The sequence below is a fragment of the Poeciliopsis prolifica genome, unplaced genomic scaffold, assembly GCF_027474105.1.
Source record: "Poeciliopsis prolifica strain line A6 unplaced genomic scaffold, Auburn_PproV2 SCAFFOLD012, whole genome shotgun sequence".
NCBI lineage: Eukaryota > Metazoa > Chordata > Actinopteri > Cyprinodontiformes > Poeciliidae > Poeciliopsis > Poeciliopsis prolifica.
This window is the reverse complement of record NW_026562387.1, coordinates 8,124,098-8,135,000: the sequence shown is the minus strand read 5'-3', so window position 1 is coordinate 8,135,000 and position 10,903 is coordinate 8,124,098. Positions and strand designations below refer to the sequence as shown.

At 45.1% G+C, this 10,903-nt stretch overlaps 1 protein-coding gene across 1 annotated transcript in view; it reads right to left on the bottom strand.

Moving 5' to 3' along the window:
• skida1 (SKI/DACH domain containing 1) overlaps positions 1-2,712 on the bottom strand; it is a 5,107-nt gene extending 2,395 nt beyond the window's left edge. The window contains exon 1 of the mRNA XM_055037885.1: positions 1-2,712. This exon is cut by the window's left edge and continues 2,395 nt beyond it. Within this exon, the coding sequence (XP_054893860.1) occupies positions 373-2,712 (2,340 nt within the window). The 3' untranslated portion in view covers positions 1-372.
• Positions 2,713-10,903: the final 8,191 nt, after the last annotated feature.

Below are 10,903 nucleotides of genomic sequence, written 5' to 3'. Positions count from 1 at the left end.
TCTGAAACCCTGCTACCAGTCAATCCAACAGGTCGAGCAAACCAGGAAAACCGACAAAGAAGATTACGCCAAAAAAAAAAAAAGATAAGGGAGCAAAACATATTGCTTAGATTGAATAGCTTATTTTGAAAAGAGGTTTTCAGGCATTAATCCACGAGATGTGTCTCACAGTCCTGTGGAGGCTTCAAGTGGGATCTTGTGGCTTTTCTTCAGGGAAGTGAGGGGAGGGGGGCATAAAAACGGAATGTAAATCCCAGATAAGGAAAAAAAAGTTTGAAAAATAAAACAAATAAAGGCAAAAAGGGTGAGCACCTTAAAACACAGGATACGTGGAAATTGACATAGTTGGGACGTTTTTGTGTGTGTCTCAGCTCAATATTTCCTGGTTCTCTGAGTGTGCAGTGGGGGAGGGAGAATCTGGCCGCCTGGCTGCCACTTCCACACGGGGTGGGACGGAGGAGGAGGCCCGGCTCCCCTCAGCGAGCTCAGTGAGTAAGCAGGGCACAAATCCCCGCTGCTGTCAACGACGAGCGACGGCGGGGATGGGAAATTCGCCATCAGGGTGAAAGGCGTTTTTGCCGGAGAAGACGCTGCTACTGCTGCTGCCGAGCTGCTGGCGGTGCTGCGTTTGCGTCTGCTCCGTAAATCCTCCGCGGTGGAGGACGACGAAGAAGATGAGGAGCAGGAAGAGGAAGAGGGAGCCTCGTTGGCTCTAGGCACGTTTTGTTTTGTGTGCGTCCGGGAAAATCGGGGTTTCTTTGCCTCCCGCCCCGGAGCCCTGCAGGTTTTGTTTCTCTGCTCCCCCTCCTCTGCGCTGGGGGCGTCCTGGTTACTCCTGCATTCCTGAGGACCGGAGGGGGACCTGGGGGCCACGTCGGGGCTTTTCTCCGCGGCTTTAATCCCGCTGCTGGAAAAGCCTCCATGTTTGATGGCTCCGCTGAGATCCGCCTTATCTCCTTTACATTTGACCGCAGCGGTGTGGCTCTGCAGGTACTCATATTCATCGCAGCTTTCCTCAACTTTTATTTTCACGTTGCTGAGATTGAAGGCTGTCCTGCAGCTGTCGGGGTCGGGGGACGCGGCTGCGTGGGGCTCCTCGCACTCGGTCTTTATCCTTTTCGGCGGGGTGCTCGGTTTCAGCTTCTCCCGCTTGTCGACGCATTTTCTGTTCTTTCCGGGGTCATCGTGTGCGCTGAACCCCCGGGACCTGAATGAGGCCGGGAGAGAGGCCTTGTTCGGCTCGAGCCCCGGGGAATAAGGGACCGGCTCCTCCTCGGTGCTGTTTGGGTCGAACGCTTTTTCTTTTGCCGGCTCGGTGAAAATGCTGCCGTTAGCCGCCGGGTTTAACTGTAAAGAGCCCTTCCGTGGTTCACCAAAGTAACACTTTTGATGTTTGTCCTGCCTGATGTCGCCCTGACTCAGCGTCCTGTGCTGCTGCTGGTTGTTGTAGTGGAAGGTGGGCTGCAGGACCAAAGGTGCTTTCCCGGTGTGCAGACCCACCCGTGCACGTCTGAACCGGATGCTTTGGACCGAAACGCGGCTGGAGACGGAGCTCGAGTCGGACTGAGTGGAGCTCTCCTCATCTTCATCAGAGCTGACCTCTGAGCTCTCCGACTGGGTGTCGTCCTCCTCCTCCTCCTCGGAGCTGCTGCTGCTGCTGGAGAACCCGGAGCCGAAGTCCGAGTCCTGGCCCTGCGGGTCCGAGTATGTGCTGCAGGATTCGGTGTCGCTGCTGTAGCTCTCCGCGAAGCCGGGCTCGTTGTTGCTGCTGCTGCTGTTGTGGTGGTGGTGGTGGTGGTGGTGATGGTGGTGGTGGTGATGGTGGTGAGGTCGCGGGTCCAGATAGAAATCCGGAGTGAGGTGGAAAGCGCCGAAAGAAGCTCCAGAGGATTTGGGCTGGACTAGCAGCACCGGCGGCGCGTGCAGATGCACGTGTTTGCTCCTGCCGCCCCCCTCGCGCCTCCTCTTCCTTTTGTGGAGCGAGTCGCCGGCTGAGCGCAAGAGCCTCGACTGAGCTGCTGCGGCGGCGGACTGAAACAAGACCGGCTGCCGGAAAAACGCGTGCCTTTGGCTCACAGCGAATCTGTTCCCTGTAAATTCCTCAGTTTCATAGTTTTTGACGTGTTTGCGGCCGGATTTGGTCGTCCAGCGGCAATCCCGTCCGTGGGCTTTGTGGTAAAATTGAGGTAGTTTGGCGTCGGTATGACAAGAAGAAGGACTCAGCTCCCTCCTCCTCCCCTTTCTGCCGTGCAGCGCGAGATTCTCCGGGACGCCGTGCAAACTGAACCAAACTTTTTCCTTCCACATCAGCTCCGCGTCCGCGCGCAGGACACCCGAGGGCACATGTACCTCCTCGTCAGCGTCCACGCGAGGGCAAGCCGCTGTCGCTCTCCTCTTCTTCGCTGACTTCAACACCCGCTCCGTCTTGCAGGAGACGTACAGAGCCTCCACGTCCTCCCGCGATATAAGTGTACACTTAGCGGCGTGGAAAGCGATGGAGTTTATTGCCTTGAGCTTCCGAAGCTCCTCCAGGTCGCACTGGTGCTTCTTCACCTTCAGGTAGTCCATGCGCTTGTGCACCGTAGTCCGAGGGATGTTCTTCAGCAGGTCGGTGAAGACCTGAGACAAAGCAAACATTTGCTTCCCTTTGATGAGCAGGTATCCCAGTCTCACTCCTTGCATTTCCTCAAACCCGCAAACCAGGTCTCCCATGTTTTGGCACATCAATCCATGCAGTCTCTGCTTGGACTCTGTGGATTCACCAGCAAATGGCACAGGGTCTCGGGCTCAAGGCATCCTGCATACCTTTAATCCATCCACTCTGCTGCTGCTGCGTCATGAAAATGCAAACTTTGACATGCGGAGTTTTAAACGGGGCTGTCCCTGTCTACCAGCTTGCCGACAGCGTCCACCCCGGTCCGGCATGGTGAAGGAATGCGCAGGGATGCGTCCACCAAGCCGGGGGCCGCCGTTGTTACCTGCCTCCGCCCGGCTCCACTCCCCCTCTGGTCGGCAGCAGGACGAGGGGTAGGTGTGCACCACTGCCTCAGCCAGAGGGATAAAATAGCGAGAGGAGGAGAGGGAGAGAGGGAGGTATTGCGAGGGTAGGGAGGAGGGAGGGAGGAAAGAGTGAATCGGAGACAGGGGAGAAGCAGAATAAGAGCTAAAAAAGCAGCTGCTTTTCTGGCTGCTGGCTAAGCCACAAATAAAAAAAAGAAAGAAAAAAAAGACCGACATGCAAAGGGAGGTGGACCAGTCTGGAGACACCTTCATCAATTAATGCTGGCGGAGCGGACGCCCATTGGACGGCGCTGACAGGTGATGCAATAAAAATGGATATTCCATCCCCAACCCCCTCCCACACCCAGCCATTACAGTAGTTTACAATTGTGCCCACAGTCTGCCGTTTGAGCAAATAGTGCTGTTCTAGAAGGAGCGGATGTTTCTGTAGCTACACACACACATATATATACACACACACACGTCTGTACACTCACAAAACATATACTATTCTTTATTTCAAAAATAATCAGCAACAACTCTGGAATCCGGTAAAAACCGGAATGTATGTTGTTCCCTTTCGGTTGAACAATAAGGTGTAATATGTGTAATATGCGCATGCTTCTAAAATAGATCCATTTTATGTTGGCGTTTGTGTGTCGACGTGACAGCGCATTTTAAACAAATTGAAAAAAAAATAGCTATATATATTTATTTATTTATTACGTTCCAATTATGCTATCTTTTTCACGCTTGCGCAAAATGACCCACATGTAAGATTACAGGTTGGGGTTTTAATTCTTTGACTATTTAGTTCAAAAGATGTGGATATTGCTGTAACATTTCTTATGCGTAATTACGCACGGCTTATTGAGCGAAAAGTAAATAACAAGTGCCTCTTTTAATACGTTTAAGGTGTAATTATAAAGGTAATTAAAGGAGAACATATTCAACGTTTTGCTTTGTTATTCCCTTTTTTGAGGCAAGCAGGGAACAGTGCAGAACAGACGTAACAGTCAGGGTTGCTTTTCCCTTTCCACATATTTTTTATTTATTTATTTATTTAATTGACGACTTTTCTAAATTCTGATGTGGCCATTATAAATACACTTTGGGACAATTATAGAACATATCATATAATAAATTATAATTAGTTTATAAATTGACCCATGGATACTAATGCATTTCTGCAGAGCATATTTTTAAAGAACAAAAAAAAGCGCTGAATGTAACTCACCCGTTTTGCACACACTTTGTCTTTGCGCAGCAACTTTGCGGTATAAAATGAAGACTCGTGCATGTACGATTTTTTTTTTATTTTTCATTTTTTGCACGTACTGACTCAGACGCACACACACACACACACACACACACACACACACACACACACACACACACACACACACACACACACACACACACACACACACACACAAGTCTTGACTCGTAACCTGAAACGAGCGCGCGCGCCCACCTCATCCATCCACACACACCCGACAGGCTTCTCAAAAAGAAAAGGGAGAGAATGCAGCTGAAGCCTCCACCCTGTGGGCTCTCCGAATAACCTATTGGTACCATTATCGGTTAATTATTTGGAGGGAAAGAAGAAGAAGAAAAAGGAAAAAAAGAAAAGAAAAAGAAAGCATTTTTCTCATTCGATCGCCCATTGTCCCAGCGTCACATTTTCTCCAACGCTTCCGTGCTTCGACATTGTTTTCTGGATAAAACACGTGAGTCCCCCGTGGCCCCGTCCCTCACGGGGTCAGCCTCAAGACTGGGCATGCTCATCTCCGCAGCATTAAGCCTGCTTATGTTTATTTACAGGCTTGCCAGCATGTATTGAATAATACCGACGTCACCTTGGCGTTACCTCGAAATACGAGCCACTTTTGCACAGGCTGGTGAATCACTGAACACCTTCTCCAACGTGGAGACGCGCAGTCACCAGAAAACCAAGCACAGCGAAGAAAAAAAATCACAAAACTTTTTAAGATGCAAGTTTGTCGTTGTACACCCAAATTACATTTTGGATTAGGCTACAGAAGATTGGAGTGTGTGTGTGTTTGTGTGCGCGCACCTTTGAACTCCTATCTGCGATTATGTGAGGCCAAGTCTCTTTAGCTCAGAAAACTCCCACTGCAGCTCAGGATCATTTGACCCACATTCTCAACGCTTCTACGTGCAAATGGACATCTTCTGACTTTGTTTACGGCAGAAAAAAAGAGAGACAAAATTGAAAAGTGGCTTTCAAGTTTTGTTTGTGCATGACAGCAGAAATGCACTCGGAGTTTCACAGGAGCTACTGTGGGGGTAAAGTCCGAATTGCGTGTGTGTGTGTGCGTGTATGGAGAGGGGGGTACGGGGGGGCAGCCCAAGGATCCCCACGCACAACCACTGTGCGCGCCGTGTCCGTCCTGCATGGGGGAGGTTTGGAAAAGGACAATCAGGGCTTGTTTCATCTTAACGTCTTGCTCTTCGGATAAACTGGATTCCTTCTGGTGGAGACAATAAACTCCCTTTGTTTTACTGCCTCTGATCTCGTTTCTCCCAGCGATGTTTTATACTTTCATTTGGCGAGAGTCAAATCGTCTCAGCTCCTCCCACACCTGTTTCTGCTTCTCGCTTGATGTCAAATAAATAAATCTGTTTTAGTTTCCACCTGTTTGAGTTTCTTGCTTCATTAAAAGTTCAGCTTACCTGTCACGAGCTGTTGTTTTTCGCAGCTCCTTTTCACCGTTTTAATACTGTCTGTGTCTCACCAGATTCAATAAACCAACACATCTGCCTGCATGCGCAAAAAAATAAAAAAATAAAAATATGCGCACAACTCAACACAAGGTCTGAGCACATTTCAGTGACGCGGTGAAGCCCCCCCACACCTCCCACAGTTCAGTCGTTTGAGGGGGGAAATAAATACATTTATTTCACTATAAGACCAGGGTTTCCTTCCAGATGCCACACAGCCACAGACCTCCCCCTCTCCATGCGCTTGGAATCTGGTCGGGTCTGCTGGGGAGGAAGTGAGACCAAGAGTGGCCGAAGCAAGACACCTCAAACTCGGTGGTAATATTTACAAGCTTCCGTCGAGGGGCATGGCGCCCCTCAACGAGACGAAGTTTTGGACGTCCAAACTGTCCCAAAGCCCTGGCATAAGGTTCCAACTTAGCATACCGAGTTGGGCTTGGCTGTAGCAACAGATTGGGGCTTAAGGGGAATCAACAGGACGCAATTTAATAGTTTTGCTCAGTGGAACTGGTTTTCAATCCTCAATTCTGGTAAATGAAAGCTAAAAACGAAACGTGGAAAACTAAATAATCAAGATTTTTTTTGAATGAAAAACAACTTAAATCTATCTATCTATCTATCTATCTATCTATCTATCTATCTATCTATCTATCTATCTATCTATCTATCTATCTATCTATCTATCTATCTATCTATCTATCTATCTATCTATCTATCTATCTATCTATCTATCTATCTATCTATCTATCTATCTATCTAAGAGGAGCAATTAATTGTCTCCAGCTTTCAATTTACATAAACCAAAAATTCTGACATTGATATTGACATCAATATTCTGGAATTGAGGGTTTTGTATATTTTTCTAAATAAAACTTTCCACACTCAACATTTCATTTCGGCCTGTGCTTTTTGCCACAAAGCAGCAGAGCAAATCTCCTGAGCCCCCCCTCGCCACCCCCTCCACCCCACCTCATCCCGAACACTCGTCCAGCCGAACGCGTCGCTCCTCCCGCTCCGCCGCTGCGGCTCTCATTTGTTTCGCATTCAGTTTTATAGAGACACTTGGTCAAGGAGGCGCTGGCACTTGTAAGAGCGTGGACATTTTATGACACAAACCCACTGCCCCATGCCAAAAACAATGGATTCCTCTCCACCCCCCACCGCCACGAAGAGAATGTGATTTTTACTTGCAATCCGAGCCTGAAGTATGCGCGGACAGTGGTGGGGGGAGGGCTCTCTTCACCTTTCACCCCGCCGTGTTGGGACTGTTTGTATTTTTCTCCCCCCCTCCAGCCCCTCCTCGGTCCCCTGTGCTCCGTCAGTTAGCTAAATACTGATGAATGCGGTAAGCAGAAAAAAAAAAAGGCACAATTGGAGGGGGTCGGCTTCACCTTCCTGTGTGTATCTTTGCAGGCATACAACAGACATAAACAAGCCATCGCTGTTTACTGAAATATCAGGTCTTGAGGAAGGCTTCCTACAACCACTGGAAGAGGAGATGCCAAGAAAAATAACTTGCAGCCTGAACTGATGTCAGGTTCATTTGGTTTCACTTTTGCGTTTGCTTGGTGCAGTGGAATTTGCATTTATGCAACAGGGAAATGCATGCAAATATCACCCCCTACCACACCCCCTTTCAATTCTTTAATTTTAAAGGTAAGTCAGAATTAAGTATGGCACATGACGCACCAGCCTCCCACAACACTGCAGGGAAAAGAGATGGATGAATGGATGTTTCTCTCGCAACATTTGAAAACTTTTTGATTGAAAAGCTTTGGTTGCTAATCTTCATTTGCAACATCCAATTTGTTAATTATCATTTTAGTGTTTTTTTTTAATTATATATCTCACACACATGAAAAAAATAAATAAAAGAATAATAGTTTAATAGTTAATAATAATAGTTTAATTCCAAAGGAAGTGTTGCTTAAACCTGTAAGGGTGATTGCTTGAATGCAGATGTCCTAATTCACACACATCAGGATTTATTCTGCAATCCCCTTGTGAGTCCCCATTTCCCAACACACACACACACACACACACCCACACACACACACACACACACACACACACACACACACACAAAACATTTTAAAATGCAATATTCCTTTCTTTCTTTTGGTAAAAGAAAGAAAGGACTCATTACAAAGAGTACAGCCTAGACATCTGATTTGCAGGATGCATTGCTTTTGCAAGTTGCTTCTTTTTCTGCAATTCTTTCTCCTTGCATGCTCCATGTTTCCCATTATACACTTACGAAACTCTAAAATTTCACCCGTCTTGTAAAAACATAGCCACAACCACATGAAAAGTGTTGTTGTGGGGAGAGGAGGGACAAACTAAGTGGAGTGTATTTTTTTTTAAAGTTTGTCCTTAACTCTTTTAAGCATTTGCATGCTAAGTTCACGGTGTTGCTTAAATTCTCAAAAATTGAGTTGTCAACTGGTTCAACTACAGTGCAAGATTTCTGTCTGAATCCAAGAATAAAGTCAACTGAGCTAATAACCAATAGAGGAGATTGTGATGAGCTTTTGCTTTTTTCTGTGTGTCTATCCATGGCTGGAATAAAATACATACTCTTTCAAGAAAAAAAAATCAACTAATTCTGTTGGTTTAGTTTTTAGTTTAAATAGAGAATAAATTACATAAAGTATTATCTGCAATTTGGGGACTTAAACAGGAAGAAGGCAGCATCAGTGCTGTTTTCTGTTTGCAAAGACATCTTTTCTTTGACATCCCGAGCAGCATTACGTGTTATTTGTGCAGACTCTGACTTAATCAAAAAGCAAGTTATAAAAATTATTTCCCATTTTCAGCATTCTCATCAGCGATACGGGCCTTTCCACCATCGCTGCCCCCCTCCTTTCGCCTCCCTTTGTTCTCTCTGGCTCTAATAGGTTTCCCCCTGCCACACACCATTCACTTTTTTTTTTTTTTACTTCTTCTTCTTTTTAACCCCCACCGCACACACACACCCCCATCCCCATTTTAGTGCAAGGTCCAGTGTCGACTGGAGCATTTGAGCAATTTGAAATTAAAGCAAACAATGGGCAGGCACTCCCAGGGACCTCTCGCTCACCATATTACACGGAGGACGCTCGTGTGCTCCTGCACATTACTGGCAAGTCATTACGTTTCTCTGGAAACCGAGCGCAGGAGCACGCTCACAGGAGTCACTGATGCAAGCAGCAGCTGAGTGCTTGGAATGGCGTGTGTGAGTGTGTGTGAGCATCCTTGACAACGGCATGGAGAACTGTCAAAACAAAGCGGACTACTGACATGCTGATATGCAGCTACATACAATACATACCTTCGCAGGTTTTACGTTTTAGGGAGTTTTTTGGCTTAAGAACTCACCTTTGTGCTTAAATTTCCCTTCGTAATAATAATAATAATAAAAAAAACTGATGGTGATTCTGTAATGATTTAAGGTGAAGCACTTAAATCGCACCATTCATTTGAAACTTTTGCTGTTTCAAATGTATGGTTTAACTTAGTTTACAGCAGAATATAAACATATACATTCACTGGAAGGAAAAGAAAAAGGAAATTAAGGGAATAACTTTATATTTTTCCCCCTGGCAGCCAATGCAATGTGGTGGGTGCGGTTGCCCTGCAGTGTCAAAAACTTCAGAAACAGATTTTTTTTTCGTTTGTTTTTTAATAAAATGATTTCATAATTGCATTTTTAAATGTAAATAAAACAGTTTCGATTTATAACCTCGCGAGTCGCCATGAAACGTTTTCCCAGTGTGAAACACAGAGGCTAATTGTCCTTAACCACTGTTCAAATGAAGAAGGAGAAGTAAACAAAACATTGGTAAAAGGCAGGTATGTGCTGATCTTCGTAAGTCTGCAAACGGCTGCAAAAACAGAACTGCTCACGTAAACATTTCAATATTTAGAGTCGGAGGAAAAATGTAAAACTGTGACAGTAACCCAGACGAACAAGGCAGGAAGAGGACCAGAGTTTATTTGGCTGCAACCGACAGTGGGGGAGGGTGAACACTGAGAGTAAAGGAAAATACACAAGATTATTTAAATGGGCAACTTTTAACATATAATCAATAAACATCTCAAGTGACATAATGTGGGTGAGAACAACTTGGCTAGTAATAAATTATGCACAATTTTTTAAAACTTGTTTGCTTACTAAACAATAAAACCATTAGAGTTGATGAAATGTGGAGTTAGATCTTTCTTATCAGAGTTTTGCTACATGAATTTAAGCAACAAATCATCATTACAAGCGTTTCCACTTGAATAACCTGTATTACAGTCAACATCAGTTACTAAAACCATTTTGCATTTGGTCGAAACTTATTCATTCATAGCATTTAATCCAAAGTTTCCTTGGTGCAGGGCGACCCGGCAAAGAGAAGTGCCTTTAAAAAGAAATTATTTTCCAGGATTCACATAGAAAGTAGGAGCTGACCTTGCACATCTCTCTCATGCATGTAATGAGTGCAACGTTTCAATGGCAAAATAACCACTTAGTTTGAAGTATGTCAATATAACAACTTGTAATTTGAGAAAAAAAAATCTATTGAAAATATAACAGCTACATTCCAAGTTTTTCTTGGTATGTATTTTGCACAATTTCAATTCGTCTGAACACGAAGAGTTTAGCAGAGCATTGTTCTGTCTGAGGTATATAGTCACAAGTGCAAACGTTTAAATTGCATTTAATTTTTTTTCAAACATATATTTGTTTTGTGCTGCCGCAATAACAGTCATGTTTCACTACAAAGGATGCAGGAAGAACTGACATTGGATCAGATTCTTTAGGGAGTGTAACTTTTCTCAGAGGAAATTTTTTTCAAACCACAACCTAAAAGCAGAGCTAATGGATGTAAGGGATTCCCTCAAATTACCTTCTCCTTGACTAATATGCAATATTGTTAAATTAAATCAATCATTCATTTATTCTCTTTAGCTTTTTTTTGTAAGCAAACTTAATCTCTAATCTTTCGCATAATATTTTCCTCAGAATTCAACATGTCTGCGCAGCTTCTTGTTACTCTGTTGTTGACTGAGTTTAGCAAAGTGGAGTCTCCTTTCTTCCCACGTCCATGAGGGACCCAAAATAAAAGAAGAAGAAGAAAAAAAAAAACCCGAACCGTTACTGACGTCGCTCTAATCACTCACCGTGCGTCGT